The 27,706-nt window shown below is 55.0% G+C and overlaps 1 protein-coding gene across 1 annotated transcript; it reads left to right on the forward strand.

Moving 5' to 3' along the window:
• The first annotated feature begins 5,368 nt into the window (after positions 1–5,368).
• On the forward strand, positions 5,369–27,706 carry PLEKHO2 (pleckstrin homology domain containing O2). Its single transcript, XM_055436324.2, has 6 exons — positions 5,369–5,511; positions 11,471–11,620; positions 16,385–16,501; positions 20,925–21,029; positions 22,542–22,640; positions 24,685–27,706. The coding sequence occupies exons 1-6, from the start codon at positions 5,500–5,502 to the stop codon at positions 25,699–25,701; spliced, it is 1,500 nt and encodes a 499-aa protein (XP_055292299.2). The 5' UTR covers positions 5,369–5,499; the 3' UTR covers positions 25,702–27,706.

Below are 27,706 nucleotides of genomic sequence, written 5' to 3' on the forward strand. Positions count from 1 at the left end.
TTGAATGTATTCATTTCCCTCCATCCCCACAGCACAACCTAGAGTTAACAGCCTGTCAGATCTCCCCTGGATTACAGGATGCGTGCATGCTAAATCGCTTCAGTTGTGTCTGACGCTGCAACCTCATGAACTGTAGCTCACCAGTCTCCTCTGTCCATGGGATTCTCTAGGCAAGAATACTGGGGTGGGCTGCCATGCTCCATCCTCCTCCGGGGGATCTTCCCGACCCAGGGGTCAAACCCGAGTCTCATGCATTGGCAGGCAGGTTCTTTACCACTAGTGTCATCTGGGAAGCTCCCTGGATTAGAGCAGTTGACTCATAATCTCACTGGATTCCTGGATTCTGCTCTGTCCCCGCCTACAATCCTTTCTCCAGACAGCAGCAGGTGGGATCTTTTCAAACACGTAAATCAGGTGTTGCTGCTGCTCTAGTTAAAGGCTTCCAATGCCTTCCTAGGCTACTCCTTCTTACCATAGCCTGAGGCCAACTCTCTCGCTTTCTTCTACTGTGACCTCAAATCTTCCACTTTCTTCTTCTGTTTTATTTAAAGATTTATTGATTTAATTTGTTGACCGTGCTCGGTCTTCATTGATGCTCATGGGCTTTTCTCTAGTTGCCACGAGCAGGAGCTACTCTCTAGTTGCAGTGCATGGGCTTCTCATGGCAGGGCTTTTCTTGTGCAGCAAGGGCTCTAGGCGCACAGGCTTGTGGTTGAGTGGACTCAGTAGTTGTGGCTCGCAGGCTCTAGAGAACAGGCTCAAATAGCTGTAGTGCATGGGCTTAGCTGTTCCTTGGCATATGCGATCTTTTCAGACCAGGGATCGAACCCGTGTCCCCTGCTTTGGCAGGCGGATTCTAAACCACTGGACCACCAGGGAAGTCCTGCCACCTTCTTCTTTACGCACTGTGCTTCTGTCACACCTGTCCCCTTTGTGTTCCTTGAAGACCCCATGCCAGAGTCTCTGCGTTTGCTGTTTCTTTTGTATGAAATTCATCCCTCCTCTCCCCTTTGCCTCTTTTTGAGACTTTCTCTTTCTCATCTTTCATGTCTCAGCTGAAATTCTACTCTGTGGAAAGGTTCCCCCCCCCCCCACCACCACTCACACCATATCTAAAATTACTATTTTATTACCTGTTTATTTGCCTTAGAAAACTTACCACATTGTGTTGTTATCTTGGTCATTTGTTTATTTGCCTATCATCACTCTCTTCCGGCTTCAAGAGGGCAGAGATCACCCTTGTCACGTTATGGCTTTGTGCTCTGTGTTTAGAACAGGGCCCGAAACATGGTAACCTCTCAACAGATATTTACTGAATGGATATTTATCAATGAATAATGAAGCCATTCTCTCCAAGTCCTGACCCTCTACCTCTACTATCTCTTGAATTTGCTTCTACCATCCATATAAACCACTGGCCTGGTTCCGGCTCCATAGGCTCCAACCTGGATTTCTGTGACAATCTCTGACCCAGTGGGTCTCCATGTCTCTCTTGCCCTGTCACCATTCTTTACATACTAGTTCTTTTTTTAAAATTTATTTTTAATTGAAGGATAATTGCTTTCAATATTGTGTTGGTCTCTGGTATACATCAACATGAATCAGCCATAGGTATATATACGTCCTCTCCCTCTTGAACCTCCCTCCTAACACTGACCCCTTCCCACTGCTTTAGGTTGTCACAGAGCCCTGTTTGAGTTTCCTGAGTCATACAGCAAATTCCCACTGGCTATCTATTTCACATATGGCAGTGTATATGTTTCCATGCTACTCTCTCCATTCATCCCACCCGCACACAACAGTTCCAAAAATAAGGTATTAATATGAAAATCCATGTCAGATCCTGCTTCAGTGTTTCAGCAGCCCCCAGCTACTTGCAGGAAAAATTTCCAGTCTCTCAGGTCAATATTCAAGGCACTCAGTACTCTAGTTCCTGCTGCCTCCTTAGTGGCATCTTTCTGAACTCCCCACCACCATCACACACATATGACCACAGACACCTGCCTACAGTCCCCTAACAAGTCAGGGTGTTCTGCAAGTTCTCTTTGTGAGACATTCCCATTTCCTAAATTCCTGCAACTCCTCCTCTGCCCCCATCCATCTAACCCTGCTAGAATACAGCTTAGTCACACCAGCCCTCTGGAAACCAGCTCTTAGCACACACGGTGTACCCCTTCTCAGAATTTGTCTACCTTCCTACTGATTTATACCTCTCCAAGGCAGGGCCTAGGCTTTTGAGTAGCCTGGTCACACAATGCTGCAAAAAGACGTAATTTAGTAGAGAACACAGACTCTGGAGTCAGGTGAGGTTTTAATCCTGGGGCCATCACTTATCAGTCAAGTGACCTTAAACAGGTCCAAGCTTTGGATTCTTTTTTTTTTTTTTGTCTGAGATGAATCTTTGTTGCTATGAGGGCTTGTCTCTAGTTGTGGTGGGCGGGGGCTACTCTCTAGTTGCAGTGTGAGGGCTTCTCATTGTGGTGGCTTCTTTTGCTGCAGAGCATGGGCTCTAGGGCACAGGCTCAACAGTTGTGGTGCACAGGCTTCGTTGCTCATTGGCACGTGGGATCTTCTTGGATCAGGGATCAAACCCATGTCTCCTGCATTGGCAGGCAAATTCTTTACACTGAGCCACCAGGGAGAAGACTCTTGAGAGTCCCTTGGACTGCAAAGAGATCAAACCAGTCCATCCTAAAGGAAATCAGTCCTGAATATTCACTGGAAGGACTGATGCTGAAGCTGAAACTCCAATACTGTGACCACCTGATGCTAGGAGCTGACTCATTGGAAAAGACCGTGATGCTGGGAAAGATTGAAGGCAGGAGGAGAAGGGGACGACAGAGGATGAGATGGTTGGGTGGCATCACTGACTCAATGGACATGAGCTTGAGCAAGCTCTGGGAGTTGATGATGCACAGGGAAGTCTGGCGTGCTACAGCATGGATTTTCATATTAATACCTTATTTTTGGAACTGTTGTGTGCGGGTGGGATGAATGGAGAGAGTAGCATGGAAACATATACACTGCCATATGTGAAATAGATAGCCAGTGGGAATTTGCTGTATGACTCAGGAAACTCAAACAGGGCTCTGTGACAACCTAAAGCAGTGGGAAGGGGTCAGTGTTAGGAGGGAGGTTCAAGAGGGAGAGGACGTATATATACCTATGGCTGATTCATGTTGATGTATACCAGAGACCAACACAATATTGAAAGCAATTATCCTTCAATTAAAAATAAATTTTTAAAAAAGAACTAGTATGTAAAGAATGGTGACAGGGCAAGAGAGACATGGAGACCCACTGGGTCAGAGATTGTCACAGAAATCCAGGTTGGAGCCTATGGAGCCGGAACCAGGCCAGTGGTTTATATGGATGGTAGAAGCAAATTCAAGAGATAGTAGAGGTAGAGGGTCAGGACTTGGAGAGAATGGCTTCATTATTCATTGATAAATATCCATTCAGTAAATATCTGTTGAGAGGTTACAACTACAGTCCATGGGTTGGCAAAGAGCTGGACACGACTGAGCTGAACTGAACTGAGTCACCGGGGAAGCCCCTACACTTTGAATTCTTGATCTGTAAAATAAGGATAAAAATTCTAACTATCTCATGTATGGGTACCTACTTTTGTGAGGATTAAACGAAATATATGTGAAGAGTTTAGTACAGTGAGCAGATATTGGAGGTGTCCTAAGTTCTTTTGAGTGAACAGCAAATGCCAGGATGATGATGTATTGGAAAACAAACCACTTCAGAGGCACTCAGTTAGAGGGACAGCATAGGCTGGATGGGGAAAAACTGAGACCAAAGTGGTGATCAGTGGCTCACTCTCAGTAGCAACAGAGATGACTGAATTTCAGAACTGACCTCACTCCCACTCCACCCCCACCATGAGTTGCTTCTATGCAACCACATGAATTCCCCAGGGTCTCTGATCTCAGGCAGGTGGAACGTGAGTTTCTAGATACAGGACCTTCTGAGTCCTCAGGCATTGGGTACACCAGCTGCACAGTTCTGCAGGTTGAGGGACTTATACCACATGGTGGCTTTAAGAGGTTGTTGCCATGTACGCTGACTTTCTCAGTTTCCCCAAGCTGGATTTTCTTTATCCCTTTAGATAAAGGAACCCAGGCACAGGTATGAAAAAAAAGTATGACCCCCATCTTCCTTTCCCTTGGTCCTGGAGCTCCAGGCTGCCCTTTTCCATGCTGGCTGGAAGTGACTTGGAAGTGTGAGGGCCAGTAGAAGGCAGTGAAAGGGGAGCTGGGTCAACTGGTACAGCTGCTGCTATGGCAGCCAGAGCCAAAGGAGGTCACCACTGATTCCACCGGCACTTAATTCTTCCTGCAGAGGCATTAGGCATGGTTGACCCAGAGAGCTAAGAGGGAAGAGGTGTGTGTGTGTGTGTGTGCGCGCGCGCGTGCGTGTGTATGTGTGAAGGTGCTGGAGGTTGGGATGCAGCCAGTCACCTTTTCTCTGTAGATCTGTTTCTCTAAGTGTAAAGTGAGGGCACAAGGTCTAAGTAACACCATTATCCTTACATTTCACTTCCCAGCAAGGTTGTCAAGGCTGCAAGATTCACTGCTGGATGGGGGTGGGGGGACCCCTCAGACACAGGAATTAGGCGGACAGTTATGAGCAATGCCCAGCGAGGGCAGGAGAACACTGATTTGGGGAACTGTGGCCCTCTCAGGACCTCTGGCCCTGAGAGCCAGAGGCAGACCTCCACCCCCAAAGGGACGCGGGAGTCCCGACTCCCAGCCCCAGGTCTTCCCGTTATACGACTCTCTTGGGATCCAAGCTCCAGGCGCCGCCCTGCCAGGAGATTCCGGGGAGGAGGACCAGGTCGTTGCCACTACCCCAGGGTCAGGGAGGAAAGAAGGAATCTCTTGATTGCCCCCATTTCTGGGCCTTCCAGGCCGGTTAGCCCAGTCTGGCAACCGCAGCCCACTCGGTCAGGAGATCTCAAAGGCGGGAGCGGTCAGCACCTCGGGGGCTGACTCCGTCCTGCCCCACCCCGGCCCCGCCCTCGGCCCCCGCCCGTTCCCCTCGCCTCCGCGTCTGGCCGGAAGCCCCCTCCCCCGCGCCCTCCCCCTGCCGTTCCCCCGCACCCCTTATTCCCTTCCAGCCCCTGTCCTTCCGCGGGTCAGGGAAACCGCTCTCCGTCGGGCCCCTCCGTCTTCCTCCAGCCCGGGTTCCTCCATCCAGGTCCCGAGCCCCCGCCGGGCCCCGCCCAGGCTCCTCCCTCGGCCCGGCCCCGGCCGCGGTTTCCCGCCCGGACGGCGGCCTCCAGGCCCCGCCCCGGCCCCGCCCCCGGCGCCCGGAAGCCCCGCCCCGCCCTCGGCCCCGCCCCCCGAAGTTTCTTGGGCCCCCGGCAGCCCGCGGGACAGAGCGCGCAGAGCCGCCGCCCGGCCGGCGCTGGATGGAGGTGTCGGAGGCCGCGCGGCGCCGGGAGTGAGCGGCCGAGCGGCCGAGCAGCCGGACCTCAGCGGACTCGTCATGGAAGAGGAGGTGAGGGCCGGGCCAGGCGGGGGGCCTGGGCTGGGGTCTCTGAGACTCTTGCGGCGTTTGGGGTCCCTGGCTCAGGCCCTTGTTCCTGCCAGCCCCTCTCCTGCGGCGGGTCTCCGGACACCCTCACCCGCCCTGTCCACCCCGATCCCCCAGGCAGAGCCTAGGCCCGATGAGACGAGGCAGGGGCGGGAGTGAGGGATCGCAGACCCATTCTCCTTCATTATTTCTGTCTTCTCCCACCAACTGTGGTCATGGTGGTGGTGGTAATTCCCGTTGGACAGATGGGGAGACTGAGGCGCCGGTGAGTTTGATGACTTGCTGAAAGTAGCCTGAGTCGCTGGGCTCGAACCCTTGTTACCACTGACTCCCTGTGCTGTCCACGTCGGATCCGAAAAGGGCACAGTGTGTGTGTGTGTGTGTGTGTGTGTGTGTTTTGTGGTGGCTCTGTGGGTTCTGGAGTCCTTGTCTCAAGGAATCTTGAGGCTGTGACCCTGTCTGGTGGCTGGAGGACTGCACAAGTTGCATTTTCTCCCCTACATCCCTGTAGGTCCTTTATCCCTGGTGGGTCCAGCTTCTTCCCTGATTAGGTGTCAGGCCCTGATCAGGGCTGATCCCTGCCCCTGCCATCCTCACATCCCTGGAGGGCTGATTCCCTGGAGGAGCAGGGCAGCTGGACCAGCAGTGGTCCTTGAGCCTCCCTCATTCCCCTCAGGACCTTCATGGTCTGGAGTGTGGTCAAGCATTCTGTGACCCCCTCCCTTTACTTGCAAACTCAGTTTTCTCAGTAGCCCCCTCTTCCAGGCACACTGCCAGCACTTAATGTGTGACTGTGGAATGAATAAACTAGGGAGGGGCCTGCTGAGACTAGAGGATTTTGCTTCTGGTCCCCCAAGGGGGTCTCAGCTTCTGCCCCTCCCAAACCGAGGGGAGGGGCTGTGTCTTTGCCTGGGTAGGTGGGGAGGAAAGATGAAACCTTCACTCTTGGGGCAACCCTGGCCAGCTGGGGACCAGACTGCCTGTGTCCCCATCCGTGCTCATCTCCCTGCTTCCTGGGACCACTGTCCAGGAGCAGCTGGGGTATCTGTCCCAGTTCTCTCAGGCCAGGCCCTGCGCTTCTGTGGGATGGTAGATAAGTCACTTCCCCTCTAAGCCTGCGTTTCCTCTTCTATAAAATATTGGGCCTGGTCTCCTCCCTGGGTCTTGATTGTAGCCCCTTCTCTCAGAGTGGGTGGAAATAGGGGGCACAGTCAGGCCTCTGTGATTTGCTGTGGTTTCTTGCTGACAGGGGTGGGGCTCCCTTACCCTTGCTGTGAGGGCTGGGCTTCTTCCTCTCCTTTTCTCCCAGAGGATGTGGGACAGGACTACTCGATCTCGGATCTGCTCTGGTACCGCACCCCCCTCAATTAAGGGAAGTTCCCCTGGGGCCTCCTTGCCCAATGGCTTGTCTGGTGGTCAACCCAGCCCCTAATCCTCTGGTCTTGAGTCTCTCACATTGCCATTTACTAACTCCCAGATGCCAAAAGCTCCCTGCATACCTAGGGTATCTAAGGCCTCGCCCACCACCTCCCCACGTGACCACGGGCTTCCCTGTTCTCTACCCTTCCTTTGGCATCCCTCTTTTCCTCCCATTTCTTCTCCCCACCGCTTCCTCTTGTTTCTCCTGGCCTCAGTCCCCATCCTCCTTTCTCTTAAACACTGCTTAGATTGTAGTCACCTTCTCTGCCCCATGACCCCAGGCCGGCCTCCTCACCTCACTCCCAAATGGCTCCTTTAGTTCTCCTCCTAGCTTTGAATTTCCTCCCCAGGCACACTGGTGCCAAGGCCCCTCAGTGACCTCCTGCATATGGATGGAGTTTCATCAGGTTGAGGTTTGTTGCGGAAGTGCGGGTCTGGTCACCGGGCGTCTGTCCATCTGTGTTCTCAGGGCCACAGTTTCCTCATCTGTAAAATGAAGGAGGTGGGCATTCCAGAAATGTGATGGTTTATGTGCAAAAGCTTTGAAAGCTGCAGTGATCAGTGTGAGGTTATTGTGGCAACTGGACTCAGGCTTTCCTGTCTCCGCCCTGGGGTTCTGCCCCCCTCCTCTCAGTCATGCCTTTCCCTGGCTTGGCCTCCAGTGGCACCAGGCTGCTCCTTTGCCCTTACGCATCTAGAGAGAGGCAGGGCAGTGGCCTGTCCCAGTATGGGTTTTGGAACCTTAAGCTAATCTTCGACTCTTTCTGGCCTGCAATTTCTCATCCTGTAGTGAAGGGGTTGAGAATGTAGGGTCTTTGATGCCCTTCTCTGGGCCAAGATATGTGTCTCCTTCCTCACAATCCTACCAAAACCTTTCCTTCTGCAAGGGCTTCCCAAACTAACCCCAAGCCCTTACCCTACCAGAGAGCCAAGACTGGGTACCCATCTGGGTAGGTGCTAGAGCCCTCCCGATGGACTGGGATCCTCTCAAGCAGAGGATGCCCACCCAGCCCCCAGACTGGGGATTTCCCTTGTGTGGGGTCTGTGTTGCGCCCATCAGACTGGAAGTTCCCCACGCAGAGCCTGTGCTTCGTCTCTCTGATTGCCCCATCACAGGGCTCTGACATGGTGGGTTCTTAGCAGAGTTTGGTCAGAGCATCATGGGGTTTAGTCCAGTCCAAGAGCAAAAGTCATTATCCTAAGCTTTTTGTGATGTGAGGTGCCAGCAAGTTCTTTTCTGCTGGTCTGTTTCTCCCTGGCATGGCTCCTTTCTGTGCGGAGGGCTGGGCTGACCTGGTATCTTTTTCTTTCTTTTTTTTTTTTTAAACAAATGGCCCAGAGACCCTCCCGTTTCAGGCAAAGCAGAGCCAAGCTGGTGCCCAGGGGTGCCTCAGAAGCTATTCACGGTGGGCATGGGGAGGGGCTTGAGTGTGGCTGGGTGGGAGAAGAGAGGGCGAAACAGGAAGAAGAGTGGTCAGCCGGTCAGTGAGAGGAGAGGAGGCCAAGAAACTGGGGTGAGCAGGACAAAACCTCCCCTCCGAGCCCACCAAAGGGAGGGGCCGTTTATTAAAACTTACTGGGACATAGATAGCCAGCCTCCTGGTGGGAGAGTGTCTGAGGGGCAGGGAGAGGGACTGGGTGAAGGGTGGCAGGACTCTGACCTCCAGCCAGGCCTGTCCACTGGTATCTGCTGTGACTGATTCCTGGGCAGGAGACCCTCCCATGGGCTTGGGTTTGTGCCACCTCCAGTTCCTCAGTTGTCACCCCCATCCCCAAGTGCCTTGTCTGAGCCCTATGCTGATATCCACATCCCCGAAGGCTCTGGACTTGCTTCTGGCTCATACAATCATGGCAGTCACTGGGCACTGCTCTGCTACCTGCAGAGAGGATGCATCAGGGCACAAGCTTCCAGCCTTGCCCCCGGGAGCTTCCAGCTGGCAGGAAGTTTTCACATCTCAGGCTGTGGGTGAGGCAGGCAGGATAGTCATAAGTAGAGGGGCTGTGAGATCCCACGGGGTCGTGGGTGGGCCCCTGGAAACAGGAGGCGAGCTTGGAGCTCAGAGGTGGGAGATCTGGGCCGCTGCTCTGCAGTCTTGTGTAAGAGAAGCCTAAATCTGCAGGCGGGGTGGGGGTGGGGGGGTGGCCAGCTGCTGTACTTGCTAATGGAGGGGTGTGACGTGTCAAATGTGGGGGTGGGATTTCCCTTGTCCCACTTCTTCCCCTCCAGCCCTGGGCCTAGGCCAGCTTGCAGGGGTCCCTGAGTGGAAGAGGCCCCAGGGGGTCACACAGCCCATAGGGCTGAACACAAGCGATGAAGGTGGGGCTTTGGGTGCATAGTAGGATCCTAGAGCCCCGCTTCTTGTCAGAGGCCCCGAAGTCCTTTCTCCTGATCAGGGTGGCTCATAACTAGCCTGTCAGCAAGCCTCTCACTTCCTCATTCTCCATCCGGGAACACCATTCGGGACCGTTCCACTTCTCCATTTCTCTTGCCATCTATAAGTTAGGGAGAGATCTTTAGGGGGCACCTCATATTCCTGGAGCTCCTGGGGGCATTGAGGCCCAGCAGCTGAGCCCAGATAGGTCTTGTCTTGAATTCTGAACCAGGCCCAGGGACAGGGTCCCCGAGAGGCAGAGGGAAAGACAGTGACAACAGTAACAGTGACAGCTGCCATTGACTAAGTTTAGGGGGTCCTAGTTTGAGTGAACTCCGGGAGTTGGTGATGGACAGGGAGGCCTGGTGTGCTGTGATTCATGGGGTCGCAAAGAGTCGGACACGACTGAGCGACTGAACTGAACTGAGGCATTGCTTTATATGTTGTGTCTTTTTATTTAGCAACAAACATTTATTGAGCACCTACTGTGTGCCAGACACTGTCTAGCCACTGGGGATACAACAGTAAACAAAACAAAAAATCCCCAGCCTCACGGAGTTATAGCCCTTGCAACTTCTGTCAATATCACCATGTCACCGATGAAGAAACTGAGGCTCAGAGAGATCATGTGACTTGCCTCTGGTCTGTGTGGCTTGGGCTTCAAAGCTCAGACCCCTGACCAGTGGAGTGTGCAGCGCAGTGGGGGAGGGGGCCACAGTAAGGACCAGACTGGGGGTTCCCTGCTGTGATGGAGCTCAGGAAGGCCATGCCCTGCCCCACTCATGACAGCTCATCACTCTTCTCTCTGGACTTGTCCTTCTAAAAGCATCGGTGACCACAGGATATCTCTGGGGAGAGATGTGCTCCTTTTAACTGGAGCCCCCCTTTTTTTAAGCTTTATGTAAATTATAAAGTAGTCAAAATTAGTCAGTGCTGATTTCCTTCTAGCATCCTGTAGATTCTGACATGCTCTCAGCCCTTTCTCCTCCACCCTCCCCTTCACACTCACCACTCTGGGTACCAGTCATTGAAGCAAAGTGGTTAGCAAACTGGGTGTATTTTTATTTTCATTTCACAGGTCTTCCTCAAGCACCCATTATGTGTAAAGAAACAGTACCGGGTGCTGGGTACTAAATGTGAATTTGGCCCCACCTGGTAGGCATATACCTGGCACCCAGATACCCAGGTGGGTAACCAAGAGACACGAGATGTCAGTGACTGGCCTGGAGGCTCCAGGGTGGCTGCTGTGTCCTTGAGAAGAGTTTGAGTTTACCTCCTGTACCTGCCTGTGATTGAAGGCAGCCCTCGTCAGGTGGGGTGGCTGAGCTAAAGTCCTGACCTGGGGCACGGATGAGGGCAGTGGAACCTCCTGCTTTGGGGCCGGATGCAGGGGCTGCGGAGAGGGCTCTCTGAGGCAGGGGTGAGGAGGAAGATTACCACTCTGCCTGCCTGCCTCCTCCCATCCTTCTGATCCTGCTGGGACATTCTTTTCTCTGAGAGGCTGTCCTGTGCCACCCTGACCTGACCCAGGTCCCCCACTATCCTGTCTCACTCCCTCCTCTTCACTTCACTTTCACTGATTGCTTCATAACATTTCACACTTGTTCGTGTGTTTATCTCAGGTGTTTAGTTGTTCAGCGCCTTCTTCCCTGCATTGCCAGCTCTGGGAGGGCAGAGATGTGTTATTTTTATTCTTCCCTGCCTACTCTAGCACCCATGACATTGTGGGTGCTCAGTACCACGTGTGTTGACATGGTTGAATGAATACACTGGGAGCAGAATAGTGGAGGGGAGGGCAAGGTCAGAGGCCCAGTGTGAATTCTGTAAGTCACCTCCCCTGTCAGAGCTTCAGTCTGCAGTGACATGTGGATGAGGATGCTACCACCTAGGAGGGTAGTTGCATGGGTTAAATGAGGCAGTTTGTGTAAAACATAATACAGTGGCTCAATATAAGATGCCTGCGGTTATTATTGTGGCTGCTGTTATTATTGCCATTTCTGATACTGGATTGAGAGTAACTGCCTCAGGGATTGAGGGGGAAATTCACGTGGGGTGATATCCAGCAGAGGGTTACATCTCCGTGTGGCCTCAGGGCAGCAGCCCTCGTGGTGTGTCCCAATGCTCTGTTACAGGGTGTGAAGGAGCAGGGCCAGAAGCCTCGGAGCGCACAGACGGCGGACAAGGCTGGCTGGATCAAGAAGAGCAGTGGGGGCTTCCTAGGGCTCTGGAAGGACCGCTACCTGCTCCTCTGCCAGGCCCAGCTGCTGGTCTACGAGAATGAGGTAAGGACCGGCCTGCTTCTGAGTTGGAGTGTTCTGTGTTGGGGAGCCAAGTGAGGGTAGCCCAGTCCAGAAAGAGATCCTGGACCTGGGACTGGAAGGCCTGTTTCACTTTGGACCTGCTGTGCAAACTTGGGCAAGTGCCTGGTTTTTTCTGGGCCTGTGCAGTACAAGGGCGGTACCTCTATGTGCGAGTGTAAGGCTTCCAGGTGAGGGCTGTTTGAGGTATATGTGGGTAGGGATGAGTGCGTCTCCTTAGCTGGTCACCTACTCTGCAGCTTGCTGTCCCGGGGCTAGGTTCCACTTACGTGAAGTTTCCAGAAACTGAAGCTTGCTCCACTCAGTAATGAGAGTAGAAATAACACTTACGTCTCATGCTTGTTTGGCGATCTTGCCTACCCCTCTTGGACAATGGGCTTCCCTGGTAGCTCAGATGGTAAAGCGTCTGCCTGCAATGCGGAAGACCCGGGTTCGATCCCTGGGTCGGGAAGATCCCCTGGGGAAGGAAATGGCAACCCATCCCAGTACTCTTGCCTGGAAAATTCCATGGACGGAGGAGCGTGGTAGGCTACAGTCCATGGGGTTGCAAAGAGTCGGACACGACTGAGCAACTTCACAGCAACTTCTTGGACGATGCTCACGACAGTCCCTGAAGAGCAGCCATCATGTCACATTCTACAGAGGAGGATCCTGAGGCCCAGGGTGGCCAGATCCTATTCAGCATCTCAGTGAAAGAAGGTCAGATCTAGACCTCCCAAAGTCAGGGAGCTCTCCATCCAGCTATGCCAGCAAGTAAACTCTAAAACTTGTTTTTTATGGAAATCCTCTAAAACAGGGGTCCCCAAACTGCAGGTCGAAGACCAGTACCTCTATCGGATCAGCGGCAGCATTAGAGTAGAAATAAAGTGCACAGTAAACGAAATGTGCTTGAATCACCCCAAAAGCGTCCTCCCACCCCTGCTCCATGGAAAAATTATCTTCCACAAGATAGTTCCCTGGTGACCAAAAGTTTGGGGACCGCTGCTCTAAAACATGTTGGATATTCTTGTCTGCCTGCTTCAGCAGAAGATGCTGGCCTGAACAGTCTTCCTGAGTGACTCAGTCACTGGTGAGCCAGCTGCTCCTGCTGTCGAATGTACTTTTCAGCTTTTCTTTCTCCTTCAACATCAACCTTCCGGTTGTCCCTTTTGCTGTCCTTGTCCTCTCACAGTCCCCGCATCTTTCCACTTCAGACTCGTGCCCCTTTTCATTTTGGCAGGCTTGGAATTTAGACAAGCCAGCACGTGGAAGTTGTGTGTTGAGTAAGTGTTGATGAAGTTCTGGGTGAAGACCTGAGGCGGAAGGGTGGTCTTTACTTGGGAATGCTCTTTGTGTTTTGGGGTTGAGGCTGTAAGAGGGCTGTCGCTGTGTGCCTCTGACCAATGGGTATGCGGGGAAGAACTGGGCTGGGGGCAGGGGAAGGGGGATCCTGCCTGTTCCCCATCGGCCCCTGTTGGCGTGCCTCAGGCTGACCTGGTCAATTTGTCCTTGTCCCAGGCCAAGAGAGATCTAGGCATTTAAAGGAGCTGCCTTTGAGATGCACCTCACCTTTCCTGACTGAGTCCCCAGGCTCATGGAGCTGGGGTGTCAGAGAAACAGCCAGAGAAGGCCAAGGGGGTGAATAGTGCAGACAGTCCCCAGACGTTCTGCACTGCCACCAAATTAGGATATGCTGTGGTGGCTGCAGGGGGCTATTTTTATAAGTAAAGGGGGCTGTCACAGCCTCCTCCAGTTCCAGCAACCATAAGAATTGAGTGACAGGCCCCCAGCTGTCAGCTCGTCAGGTGCTGCCAGCCTTGTCCTGCGCCACCTCCTGAGCCACATCTGGGCACGTCTGGGAAGCAGGAAGGATTTCACATCCCCTAAACACGAAAAGTCTAAATCACACTTTAAAAAAAAAATCACTATTAAAAACCTCAAGGCGGTTTCAAGAACTTAGCGCTCGGGGGTGGGGGAGCTTGGCACAGGAGAGGGAATTGAGAAATGTTCAATTCCCCTTTCTGATGTAAGGAACTAGGCGAGTGCAAATGACTCTTGGCTGTTTCTTTGCTGTCAGTGAGGCTGACATTCCAAAAGTGCAGCCCCCACCCAGTGCCTGCTGGGTTATCTGATTTTTCTGATCTGCAGAAGGGCCAGATGATTCAGTGATTCAGGTTGAGAGGAGACCCAGGTCAGGCAGCCATGGGGAACTGGGTGGTGGAGATGGACTGACCTTTTGTTTCCAGACAGAGGAGGGTGTGTTTGGGCCAGTTATCTTCCCAGTGGGGGGCGGGGGAGGCCTGTGCACATGGGGTAGGTGAGGATCTCTCTCTGGGATCTGAGGGCGGGGTGGGTTTCTTCCTGGAGTCTTGCTCTGAGTCAGGCATTCAGTTTAGCAAACTTTTCCTCTGGAGCGCTGTTCCTTATAGGGCACTGGCAGGGGAACAGAAAGGAGACACAGGCAACAGAAGTGGAGAGAGGTGGCTCCAGGGAGTTAGGACGTCCTTCCCCATGACAGCTTGTCCCTAGTGCCTAGTAAGATGCCTGCAGATGGGGAATGTCAGAGGAGAGAGAGCGCTGAGGCTCAGGCTTGTGTGGGAGAGCAGGCGGCTTCCTGGAGCAGGTGGATTTTACCAGCCTTGTTTTGAGTGCAGACACATGCAATGGATAGAAGACTAAGGATTGGAAAGAGCTGCATGGAGGCAGGAATGGGAAAAGATACTTGTTTGACTCTAGATGGGAGAGACAGGTCACCCTGGCTACCTATTGCCTTTTCCCCGAGGGGCTGAAGAGAGAGTAGGTCAGTGGTTACAAACCTTAGCTGTACAGTCATTTGCTTTGGAAAATACTAATGTCTGGCTCTGTCCTCCAGGGATCCTAATGTAATTGGTCCGGGATGTTGCCTGGGCATGGGGATTTTTAAAGCTACCAGGTACCACCAAGGTTGAGAATCTCTGGTGTAGGGCAGAGGTTTGCAAGCTTTTGTAAACATTACAATCACCTGGAGGGCTTCTTAAAACTCAGATTGCTGGCCCATTCCCCCAAGATTATGATTCAGTAGGGTGGGGACTTGAAGATGAGCATTTCTGACAAGTCCCCAGGTGATGTGACTGCTGCTGGCCCAGGTACCACAACTGGAGGACCACTTGTGCAGAGCACCCTGCTGCTAGGGCCACTGTCTAGCCTCTGGCTCTGGCTGGAAGGAGTGTGGTGTGCTAAAACGGCCCTCTGGCTTGGAAGTCAGAGGATGTGTGTTTCCATTTGGCACTGCTCCTATGTTTGGGTCTGTGTGTGCTCAGTTGCTCAAGTCGTGTCCAACTCTTTTGTGATCCTATGGATTGTCACCTGCCAGGCTCCTCGGTCCATGGGATTTTCCTGGCAGCAATACTGAAGTGGGTTGCCATGTCCTCTTCCAGAGGATTTTCCTGACCCAAGGTCAAACCCACATTTCCTGTGTCTCCTGCATTGCAGGTGGATTCTTTACTGCTGAGCCACTGTGGAAGCCCATATTTGGGTCCGTGCACTAGGGCAGTTCCCTTTGCCTCCAGATGTCATTCTTTTTCTCTATAAAATGAGGCAAATCCTGGGATTCTAGGATTTCAGGGTGCTTGAGGAACTCTGGAGAATCAGGGAAGCAAAAGGGCTTACTAAGTGTCAGGGTTTCTTAGTAGGTGAGAATTATCATGGAGGGAAATTGGGTTTATTTCCTCTGCAAAGAATCGAGTCAACTGCCTCCACCCCAGATATTCCACCCAAAACTGTGGAGCCCTGAGGTGGTCCCTGGTTGGATGCTCCTCCTGGCTTTGCATGGTGTCAACAGCAAGAGTTGACTTCACTTGCTAGCCAGTCTCCCAGGGCATGCAACTACTTCCCTGGAGTCTCCAGGGGGAGAGTGTGACACACTGAGGAAGCTATTTCAGCCTGGTCTTCCCCAGAAGAGGAAGCAGCTGGCCACCATGGAGGGAGGAGCATGTCCCAGGCAGCTTGCTGCAGAGGCACCCGGGGGGTGGAGCCCAGGAGGAGAATACACTCAAGAGCCAGGGCTGGTGTGTGGGAAGGTGGCCCAGGCAGTGTCCAGAGGTGGCTGAGAAGAGACTGGTCACTGTCCTGGCCACCAGCCCTACTAGTGATGGATCCTCACGGTGGCAGACTTGGGATGCTCTTGAAGGAACTTTTGCCCTGTCTATTGTGCTGGCCGTGGAGAGTGGCCTCTCACCCCAGGTGAAGGGTCAGAGGAGGAAGATGCCCAGTGGGGAAGTCAACTCTGGATCACTGTGGTGAAGTCAGGTCATATAGCCCCAAACAGCTTCTCTCTGTGGCTCTACCTGGAAAACCTTTTTTCCCTTTCAACTTTCTCCTCCTTCCAGGCCACCTCTTGGACTGATCTCTGCCTGGCTTCTGGGCCCGCACGGACTCCCAGGCACACTTGCCTAAGCCCTTCCAGCTTCCCCTGTTTCCTCCTTTGATCTTAGGCACATCTGAATCAATCCTGCTACCTACCTTTGTGCTGAGAGCCCATTTCTTATATGGATGGAGAGCTTTGAGGACATCCCTCCAACCAGCGTAGACTGAACATTGTCTACTTGCCAAGTCTGAATGCCGCCTCTTGGTGGTTGATTTTCAGCCCGAGGGCCCCCTCTGACCAAGCGATGCCCTCACTGAGTGGGATCAGGGTCTGGGGTGGGACTGGGTGTTTGAGGGTCTAGGGGCATCTGGCGCTTACTGTGTTCCCTCTGTCTCCCTCCCCAGGATGAGCAGAAGTGTGTGGAGACAGTGGAGCTGGGCAGCTATGAGAAATGCCAGGACCTTCGTGCCCTCCTCAAGCGGAAGCATCGCTTTATCCTGCTGCGGTCCCCGGGGAACAAGGTAGGGCTGAGCCCGCTGCTGGCTGACCTCCCTCTAGGCCAGGGTCTGCTGGGGAAGGTCACCCTGGAAGTTTCTCAAAACAGTCTGGGCCCCTGGATGCAAGCCTGCCGGGTTTCTGTTCAGTGTGGCGGAGGCTTGGACCAGGGTTCTGCTGTTGGTGGGACCTATGGCTTGTTTTTGTCTTGGAGCCCCCCAGCCCCTGGTTGATAGGAGGTGCATTTAGGCTCTGCCGAGAGCTCCACTCCTGTCTCCCCTTCTAGGCCCTGGGGGCTGTAGTTGGAAAGTAGTCTTTGGGAGGTGGGCCCTTGGCATTCTCCCACTGCCTGGACACAGGAGGCCAGGGACTGAGGCAGGAAGGCTAGGGATGAGGTCTTCACCCTGCCAGACCTCGGCACCCTGCCATAGTCAGGCAACCACACGCTTCCTTCATCCCAGGCCTTCCTGGGTGGGCCACCCCTCCTACCTTCCACCCCAGCTTCAGTGCTCGGACCTACAGCTCCAGCTTTCCTCCCTTTGCATTGTCCTTTCTTGGCTGAAGCTGGAGGAAGTCTCTTGCCTGAGAGGTTCATTCCCTGGGACAGGCTGTGTATATGGACGGAGTTCGCTGTTTGCACCCCTCATCTCTGGCAGGGAGTCCGGGTGGGTGTTGCCACGTGGCGGAGTTTCACAGATGTCAGGAGGGAGATCAGCTTGGAGGCTGGTGTGCACAGTGCTGCTCGCCAGCTCGCGCCCATCTGCAGCTGGGCCGTGCCTCGCCCCAGATTCTGCTCATCATGTGGAGCCTCGCAGAGAGGGGCTGAGTCACAGAAGCTGGGGGCTGGGGAGCGGGCCTGGTCTGGGCTTGCCCCAGGCCATTCTGATCCTTTCATAGCTTTAAGGGCCGGGAGCCCAGTCCTCTGTGGTCCCCGGGGGAGACCATGATGACTTGACGCAATAACCTTCTGTCCCACTCAGTGGTAGGTGGGGGCAAGGAAGCATGGAGCTCTGATCCCGGGGATGGGCTTGTGCCAAGGTCAGGGGCAGGTTTCACTTGACTTCTGCTGCTTAGGGTTCCGTGAGGAAGATGGGGAGAGCAGCCGTATTTTGGTCTTTCAGGCCCTAGAACCCCTACCCTGTTCTGGAGGTGCACTTTCCGTCTGAGTGGTGCTGTGTGTGTGTGTGTGTGTGTGTGTGTTTGGGAGACGTGTAGAGTGTGAAGGTTTGCCTGTGTGCCTGAGGCCCGTGAGTGCACCTCTGTGGGCAGGAGAGTGTCCGCCTGGCCGGGGAGCTGTCTGCGTCTGTGTGTCCCTCGGCGAGCACCTGTGGATGTGGGCAGAGGGGGCTTGCTTCTCTGCCCTCTGCCAGTGCCATTCTGTGGACCACCTCGTTTCTCTGAGAACCGGCTGATGGTGGGCTAGGTGGTTCGGGCCCCACTCAGGGTGGGACATCACCTTCCGAGTAAGCGGCCTGTTTGTGCAGCTGCATTCTCAGCTGCTTCGGCCAACACCCTCCCTTTCATCCCCCAGTCAAGCCAGGAGTTCAGGTTGACTCTGGGTGACTCTAGGAACAGGACAGTGAGTTGGGGAGATGGGGAGTGATTGGTGGGGGCTGCTGGGCAGCGGGAACACAGTCCATCCTCGTTTCAGCTCAAGGGCCCCCGACCCTTGGTACCCCAGGAGCTCACACAGAGAGTGGGGACTCTCCAGAGATCAGATGGTGGGCTGCACAAAGCTCCGCTTCCCCTGCCCCCAGCTCGCCTGCACCCTCTCACCCTGCTTTCCTATCGCCTTGGGTGTTCCCGGCCTCAGTGAGGCCACAGGCTGGCCAGGAGGTCACATGACCCCGGCTGTCTGGTCCTGAGGCCGCCTTTTTTCCCCTCTAATCAAATAAACAAAGACTCCAGTGTCTTGCATGCCCCTCTCCCTCCTGCCTCCCTGTCCCCACACCCCTGCCATGAGGTCACAGGCAGCCGCTGCCAGGAAGCAGGGTGGCCTCTGCTGGGCCTCGCTGCCCTGCTGGTTTCAGCCAGCTTGGCCCTTTCCTCTCTCCTGCCTCCTCTCTCCTCCTCCCACTTCTTTCCTCTCTGCCATTTTGTCCTCCCCCCTTTCCCAGCCAAGTGGGCCTTCTCTGTGTCCAGTCCTGTTAGCTTCTAAACTCCTGCCGGGGCCTGTGCCCTGGGGCTTCTTGGGAAGGCATGGGGAGGGACCATCGGTGCAGCCTGTGGCTGCCTCTTCAGGATGTGGGGTGGGGGTGGGGCAAGAGGAGCAACTTCTTGGTCTTCTATCTGTCCCTGTTCTGATGCCTAGCTCATTAAGGCAGGGTTACTGGGTTCCTTAGGGTGGGGCTGGGTCCTGTATAACTTCATATTCCCTCTCCTGGGGAACCCCTGGGCTGGCACACTCCCCCCAGCCTGCTTAGGTGGGCTGGCCAATGGGAAAGAGTTACAGTTTGGGTTGGGTGCAGTTGTTGGATATTTTGTCCCATTGAGGCCCCAGTTAGTACAGAGACCCTTGCAGTTCTCATTGCAGGTTAGTGGGACTACAACTCAGATGTTGACTCCTCGGTCAGTGCTCATCCTCTGCCCTACTCTTGCTGCATCCTTTTCTGAGTTCAAATGTATGTCTCTCAAACTGTCTGGGATGCTAAGTCCTGCACCAGGCAGGGGCCCCACCCCATTGACTCTGGGCCTGCAAGCTGGGGCAGTAGCTGGGCTGATGGGCTGCCTGGGGCCACCGTACTCGCAAACCCAATCAAAGGGTTGAGCGGGCCCTTTCAGAGTTCAGATGCAGTGTTGTCCCTTCCTGAGCCCCGAGCAGCCCTGATGGCTGGGCCGAGGCAGTTGCCAAGGTGCCCTGGGGTTTCTGACTTAGCTGCCGATCTCCTGCCAGGATCGAATTTACCCTGGTCATGCAAATGAGCATTTGGCTGTGCCTGGCGTGGGGAGGTGGGTGGGACCAGGGCCCTGTATGAGGAGAACTCAGAGGCAGCCAGGAGGAAGTTATATAACGAGGATGCTGAGGGGGCCAGGCAGGCCGTGTGTTACATAACCAGGAGATCGGCAGGAGGGAAGGCACGATCTAACACCCGGGCAGGGATGGGCAGATGGTGACCTGCCCGACAAAGAACTAGGGCATCTCGAGGTCAGAGAGTGGGCAGAGACCCCAAAACGGGAACCAAGGGCCAGCTTATTCATTGATGAGCTGTTCATTGAGTAACTACTTACTGAGTACTGACTGTGTGCCAGACCGTGGCTTTGTTATTATTTAGTTGCTAAGTCTCGTCCATCTCTTGTGTGACCCCATGGACTGTAGTGAACCAGGCTCCTCTGTCCATGGGCTTTCCCAGTGAGTTGCCATTTCCTCCTCCAGGGGATCCTCCTGACCCTGCAGGGATCGAACCCGCATTACCTGCATTGGCAGGTGGATTCTTTACCACAGAGTCACCAGGGTGTTCAGTTCGCTCAGCGTTGCTTTGTAGTAGGTAGTGTCATCCCTTTTTCCAGATAAGGAAACTAGGACTGTTTTGTGCAGGAGAGAAATGGTGACAGTTCCTATGACTGAGCACCCTGTCTGTGCTCACTTCCACGTTTAACACTTTGCTACATCATTGATCTTCACAGCTCCCTGAAGTTCAGGGTCAGCCAGCTGTGAGTGCTGGTCTGTCCAGCTCAGGGGCCCTACTGCTGTGTCTGCCATGGAAGGCAGCTCCTCGGTTTGTGTGGCTTCACTCCTTCCACTATTTCCTGTCTGACCTTGGGGCCTGGCCAGGAGGGGCCTCTCTGATTCTAATGTAGGAGCTTGGAGCTCCTGCCTGAGGTGGAAAGGGACCTGTGTTGTGGGGTGGGGTGAGGGGGGATGTGAGGTTGAGTCATGGGATTACCTCAGGCCGCCTTGGGCCAAGTCCCGTCCCTCTGATGAGCCTCATCTGTATGATGAGGGGGCTGAAATGGACCTCCTAATGCCCTTTCTCTCTTTCAGTCCATGACCCAAGGCCAGAACGGAGACCCTGGGACTTTTTCACTTGGCCAGGACTGGGTGTGGGGTCCCTGGGCAGCTGTAGGTGGCCTTGTTCTAGAAGGCCTTCTCTGATGGCCACCCCTCATGCCTGTCACCTGTGTCGTACTCAGTCTGGCAGATGTAGACTGGGACTGTATTCCTACTTCACAGAGAAATCTCAGAGGTCAGGCTGTGGTCTGGAGCAGTCACAGAGGGTGAGACCAGATCTGGGCAATGCAGATTTGAATCCACCTCCCTGGCAGCTGTATCCGTGAAGAGGGCCCCTTCTCTGATGGGTCTGTCTCCTCCCTTGCTCTGGAGCCCCTTTGTGAGACCTGATATGGGGGTCATTTTGATTTGCTTCTGACCAGCTGTGGGAAGTTTCCCTAAGACCCCAAGTGTGAACCTTTATAAACATCTGCCATTCATCACACCCATGCCTGTTGCAGGTCAGTGACATCAAGTTCCAGGCACCCAGTGGGGAGGAGAAGGAATCCTGGATCAAAGCCCTCAATGAAGGAATCAACCGAGGCAAGAACAAGGCTTTTGATGAGGTGCGATGCAGTCCTCTGGACTGCTCTGGGTCTCTTTTCCCTCCACGTGTGATCTCAGAGTGGACCCTGCCCCCCACCCCAGACAACCCCTTGATTATGTCACTGCTACAAACACTGGGACACCTGCTGTTGTTACCTCATTTAATCCTCACAACACATTTCAAAGTAAGTGACTGTTCACACCTTTCAGATGAGGAAACTGAGGTGTAAGGAAATTTAAGTATGAATTTTTAAATTGAAACATGGGTAGAATTTAACTGGTTGCAACCGTGCTTGCTTTCCAACCCAGATCCAGCCTTAACAGCAGGTGGGCCCAGGGCAGAGAGGTCTGAAGTGAGCTGAGAGCCTGGCAGCTCACTCTTCAGTTGGGCCGTGGAGTCTGAGCTTGGCTGGCTCTAGGCCAGGCCCTCCTTTCCTGTCTGCAGTGGCCATCCAGCCCCCTGTCTGTAGTGGTGATGCCAGCAGGGCCGTGATCAGGTTCTGGGCAGGAAGGGTGTCCCACAGGGCCAGATCTCCTAGGGAGGGTTTATCTTTGACATTATGGATTCATAGCTATTTGGGCTAAAATGGACCTGGGGGCCACCTAGAGTGACCCCTTGGATTGCAGAAGACTGAGGTTGATAGGGGACGAATTCTCCCGGGCAAGTTCCCTCTTAACACCCAGGTTCCCTTACTGGCAGCTATGGCTCCCAGGTCATGTCTTATGTGACTGTGTCATATTCAGCCCTTCACTAGTTTGGTAAAGTGTCCCCGTTTCATGGGAGAGGATGTTGGAGGCCACAGGAGCATGGCCTGGGCCTCGGCCGACAGCCTTGATGGAGCAGGACCAGCTGCTCCACTGCAAAGACCCCCAGGTGGGCCTGAGTCTCACCTCGGGGGAGAAGAATCTTAGAACACTTCCCATCACAGGGACCAGCTGCGCTGGGATTCAGTCTGGATTTCCCGCATGACTCTCACTGTGGCTTCCTGGCTACTCCTTGCCCACCTTCCTCACCCTCAGAGAGGGTGCCCTCCAGGCTTCCCGACCCAGGGGGAGTAGAGTCCCTGGTCTTTCTTGAGCTTTCTCTCAGGATCCTCAGGGGTCCTGGGAGAGTGACTGGGGCCAAGGAAGGCCTTTTCTGGAAGCCAGGTACTAGGGGATCATGGGCTGTCTCGTCCCCACTCCCCTCAGCTAAGCACAAAAACAGCCACAGGGCTGCTTATGTATTTGCAGTGGACTGAGAAGTGAGGGCTGATAGCCTGTTTGGGCAGGAAGACTGAAGCACAGAGGGCAGCTGCAGAAGAGGGAGAGCCTTGGACTGCAGAGAGACGACAGAGGCCGTGTAGAGGCAGGGTTAGAAAAGCAGACACCTGGACGCAGGGAGAGGCCTCAAAGAGAGAGACAGTGTGGGGCGCTTGACCCCGTCAGGCAAGGAGGAGGTGCAGACCCCACCTCTGAGTCAGATCACCACCTGGGCATTTCTTCCCCTCCCCAAGGCTGGGTGGGGACTGACACGGTTTCCTCGTTCCCAGGTCAAGGTGGACAAGAGTTGTGTCCTGGAGCATGTGACACGGGACCGCGTACGTAGGGACCAGCGGCGCAGGCCCCCTACGAGAGTCCACCTGAAGGAGGTAAGGCCTTGCCCCCAGCTTGGAAGGGTTGGGGGTCAGTTGAGCCTGGGACCGCAGCTGCTTAGATGGCAGCAGTCTGGGGGCTACCTTGTTCCTAAGCACTGTTGGCGTCAGGCTGAGCTGACCTCTGAAGCACAGGAAGGGTTTCAGTGGGGAGACTTGGAGTGAGGGAGGTCCTGGGTGTAAGGAATGGTGTGAGTTTGAGGCCCCAGCAGGGGAGTTTAAGGCGTGCTCTGTCCCTTTGACTGGGAGATGGTGTGGGAAGGTGGGGTTGGGGGAGGAAATTGTGGAGGTCTTGAAAGCAGGGTTTAGGGGCAGGATGGATGGAAGGATGTGTTCCAGATGTCAGTTGGAGGCCCTGGGTAGTATGGGTTGGGTTGATGCAGGGGAAGGCAGGGGGCCAGGAAATAGAGGCAGAGGTAGAGCCTCCAGGCTCCAGGAGGGGTGAAAAGGGAGGGCCAGTGGGAGAGACACTAGGCAGCAAGAGCCACCTGGCCTTGTGACTGAATTCAGGGCTCAGGGAGGCAGAGTGGACACGGAGGGTCGTCAGAGTGCCCACATGCCAGGAGACCCAGGCGTGGGAGGGGGAAGGACACAAGGAGGCCCTCGATACAAGGAATTAGGGAGAAGTTGTGGCCAGGGGAGGGGAAAGGGAGGAGTCCTTTCTCAGACCATTGTTACTGATGGGGGTAGATGGTTGGGGGGGAGATCTTGGAGGACAGGAAAGAACCTCAGCAAATGTTGCCTTTGAGGAATGAGGGGCACAGGAAGCCAAGGAAGAGGGAGCCTGAGAGGGGTGCATCCAGAGAGAAGGGCACTGGACCGTGGGTCATCAGCCAGGTTGGCAGCCACAAGTCATGGGGCAGGACAGGGGAAAAGGCAGATGGTGATGATTCCAGCACGTTTTCTCAGAGAGTCGGCTTTGGGCTGTCATGGCTTGCAGAGCTGGGGGTGCTGGTGCGAAGGAGACTGTGGCGGGGAAGCAGGGAGACAGAAGGGGGTCTAGGTCATTGGATGGTTTGCTTTTGAGATGAGACAGCCTATTCATGTCTGTCAGCTGAGGGAAAACATCCTGCAGAGGGAGTGACTGAAGCAGCCCGAGAGGAAAGGCATGTCTGAGGGAGAAAGCCTGGGAGCTATGGGGAGGGCCAGGCTTGGAGAGGGGGACCCTCTGAGAAGAACTTAGGGAGGGACTTGTGTCCAGTAGTCATGTATAGGCCTGGTCATCCTTTGCGTGTGAAAGGGAGTGAAGACCTTGAGGGACCTTGGGCAAGGGGCCTCCTGCCCAGTCCCGCTCCAGGCCCTCTGAGGAGTTATCCCCATGACCTTGGGGCTGCTGGGTGTCCCTGCGGGCCCCTGGGGCCAGGTGGGGACAGCTGCCTGCTGGGTGCAGCTGTTCTCCTCTGGCGGTCAGCTGTGGTCTTGGGCTGCCCATGTCTGGGGCCACATGTGATGACATGAGGAGAATGGGTACTGGCTGCTCAGCAGCTGGGCAGGGGAAGGCTGGAGAGCTCTGGCCCAGAGGGCTGGCCATGGGACTAGCAGGCTGGACAGAAGTCTCCACGGCGAGTGAGCGCAGGGTGATGTGGCAAACTCATGTGTGAGATCTGATCCTGTTGCCTGCTGGGTGGGTGGTTGCAGAGAAGGGACCCTCTCAAGGCCTACAGCCAACTAGGGGGCTGAAATAGGGCTGGAAACTATGTTTCCTGCCACCCAGGCCAGCACAGTTGCTTTTCAAAAGAACAGCCTATTACATAGGCTGGAAGAAGCCAGGCTGAGGCCTGAGAGGACACCTTGGTTCTGGCTTCTTGGCCTGTGATTCCAAAACCAGGAATTTATGGAAGTGAGAGAGATAAGCGGATTCATCAGAGAATCACTTTAGCTACTAACCAGATGGCTTTGGAAGCCAGAGCAGAGGGCATGGACGGCGTGGGAGGCCAGGGGCATGGGAAGCCTGGATGAGAGGACTTGAGTACTCTTGTAGATGGGCACAACTGACCCAGTGGCCAGTCATCCAAGTTGATGCCATGTCCTGCCCCTGCAGGTAGCCAATGCTGCATCTGATGGGCTTTCGCGTCTGGACCTCGATGTTCCGAACAGCGGGCCGCCAGTGTTAGCCCCTAGCAATGATGTCGATGCAGCCCAGCCCCGGGAGACACCCCGGCCGCCCATGCCTCCTGCCAAGCCTTCCCCAGCGCCTGAGACCAGCAGTGCTAGTGACAGAATGGAGACCCCTGTGGGGCAGAGTGCCCCTACCCCTGTCCCAGCAAGCGCTGAGGCCCACCCTGAAAGCCGAGAAGACTCGGAGACTCCAGTGGTGGAGGATGGTGACTCTGAGCAGCCCCCCAACAGGATCCTGTCTGACAAGCTGAAGGTGAGCTGGGAGAACCCCAGCCCTGAGGAGGCCCCTGACTCTGAGAGTGCAGAACCGCCCCAGGTGCCGGGTGCTGAGACTTCTGAGGCTGGGCCCAGGGAGGGTGGGAAGCCCCCTACCCCCCCGCCCAAGATCTTATCAGAGAAACTGAAAGTGTCCATGAGTGGCGTGGAGGCTTCTGGGCCAGCCCAGAGTCCTGGGGCCTCTGAGGCGTCTGACTCAGGCCCAGCAGAGGTCTCAGTGAATGGTGTGGATGACAGTTCCGACGCTCTCCAGTCGTCCCAAGCTGCAGGCCCCCCAGGAACTCCCCCAAAGGCTACAACGACATCCACCGTCCTGCCCCCTTGGGACCCGCAACCTCAGTTCCATCCCCGCTGCTCCTCCCTGGGTGACCTGCTGGGGGAAGTCCCCCGACGTCAGCGGCAGCCTGGGGAGCAACTGCATCGGGCTCAACTGGAGGTGAAGGTGGCCTCGGAAAAGACAGAGAAACTGTTGAACAAGGTGCTGGGCGGTGAGTCGGCCTCCGTGAACGCCGAGACTTTGCTCAGCCAGGCTGTGGAGCAACTGAGACAGGCCACCCAGGTCCTGCAGGAGATCAGGGATCTGGAAGAGATGAGCCAGGAAGCACCTGGGCTCCGGGAGAAGAGGAGGGAGCTGGTGACCCTCTACAGGAGAAGCGCACCCTAGGGCCTGCCGGGCCAGGGACGTTCCCTGCTGGCCGGCTTAGTCCTCAGAGCCCAGCCCTGCCGAGAAATGTGCTTCTTCAGGCTGTAGAAGGGCCATCAGGCATGTCGGGGTTCGGCCAGGACCTGTAGAGACTCCTGGGATCCTTCCCTCCCTGCCCTGGCCAGAGGTGCCAGGTACCGCCCAGGGCTGCTGTCTGGCTGGGCCTCCGGCTCTGGGCTTGGGCTGGGAGCACACTCTCGGGACTTCTGTGCTTGCGTGGTTGTTCCGAACACCCCCAGGGCCTTGGCACAGTGCTCGGGGTTTCCGGGGGCGGCATCATCTCTACTTTCCGCCCTCAATAGTTTACATTCCTGACCTCTGAACAGAGCACAGCTGAGCCCCCCTGCAGCCTCCATGGCCAGATGTTCCCAGGCAGAGTCTCATGGCAGAGGCAGCTTCAAGCCATAACTGACCCTCCCCACCCACCTCTTCCCAGAAGTGGCTGGGGCCTCGGGTCTAGACCAGAGGTTCGGCCTTTAGTTGAGTGTGACCTGGATCCCAGCTGGAGCCTCTGAAGGCAGGTGGGAGGCATCTGTGTGAGAAAGCCATTAGCTATGTGGCCCCTCCCTGGGCCCGTTTTGTATTCTGCAGGCCTTCCCCTCTGTTGAGCCAGGCTTGGTGGACTCCAGGGTGGAGGAGGAACTTGAAGGGTCTCATAGTCTCTTCCCTGCCCCTGGACCAGCTTGGGTCCAGCCTTGCATATTCCTGTTCAGGTGAACCTGATGTCAACATCAGAAAATCTTGTATGTAATTCATTACAAATCAACATTCAGGAGTGAAGCTGCCCAAACTTCTGTGCTTCCCAGATGGGATTTATATCTGGGTCTTTTTGATTCCTTCTCAACCCAGACGGGTCCAGTATCCCAGTTATTTCTTCAAATGCTCATGGGAGCTGTTGGGCCTGAAATCACTTCCCTCTCCCCTTTCCCCTCCTCCCGTGGCTCCGGCTCCACATGGATTGCTCCTCCTGAACTTCCTTGTGGAAGGAGCTTTATCTCCTGTCCCTTTCCTGGTCCGTCCCGTCCCTACCCCTTCCCTGCAGTATCATCTCTGGCTCCGGAGCACATCCGGTGTCTGTCCTGCTGCAGCGGCTGGACTGAGGGCAGAGTCTGTAAGGTGCGGAGGCTCTGAGGGCCACAGCCGCTCCCTGGGGCCTGTGGGAGTAGGAGCAGCTTCTGACAGGCCTGCTCAGGGGTTTCTGCAAGTGCACTTTTGTTTACTGAAAGAGAGGGAGGCTCACAGCTGCATGCTTTGGCCTTCCTGCCCATCGCCCCACCCCCAGCCACTAGTCATGCCCACTGAGGCCTGCAGGTGCAGGTCCCTGCCTTCTTTACTCTGCTTCTGTTTGGTCTTCAGGGTAGTGGCAGGTATCAGGAGGGGCACGTGTCCACTCTGCGGCCTGACTGTGCAGGGGTGTGGGCGAGCAGCAATGTCATGACTCATGAGCCCCCACTGGCCTCCCTAAACCACACTCCTTGAACAGGCTAGGCTCCCAGACCTAGCCTGTATGAGGTTTCCTCATACATCAAATTAGATCAAGGTCCACCCGTCTCTTCATATGTCTCCAATATGAGAGCAAGAATGTTACCAGGGGCCTACCTTCACGTAGCCCCCTGCTTTCTTCCTTGGGGAATAGCCTTTCCTCACCAACCACCTGGGCTGGGTGAGGCATTCACCAAGTCACCTCCTTCCTGGGACTAGAGCCTCAGTTTCCTGCTCTGATAAGTGACCAGGCTGAGCAAGCAGCTCCGGGGTCACCTCAGTGGCTTGATGCCATTGGTTCCTATGGGGTGCCTGTGCCTTGGCAGCCTGGGCCCACGGGGGACTCCAGCTTCCAGGGGAGGGGAGGAGGATCCGGAATATGCAGGGGCTGCCTGGCTGGCCTCCCGGAGGGGGATGACATTCCATGTCTTCTGCTTATGAAGCGCCTTTCTTGAAGTTTGGCAATAAATCCCTTTTTATGGAA

Source organism: Moschus berezovskii, chromosome 9 (assembly GCF_049115385.1).
Source record: "Moschus berezovskii isolate FMDL1 chromosome 9, NW_MosBer_1.0, whole genome shotgun sequence".
In the NCBI taxonomy this organism is placed as follows: Eukaryota; Metazoa; Chordata; class Mammalia; order Artiodactyla; family Moschidae; genus Moschus; species Moschus berezovskii.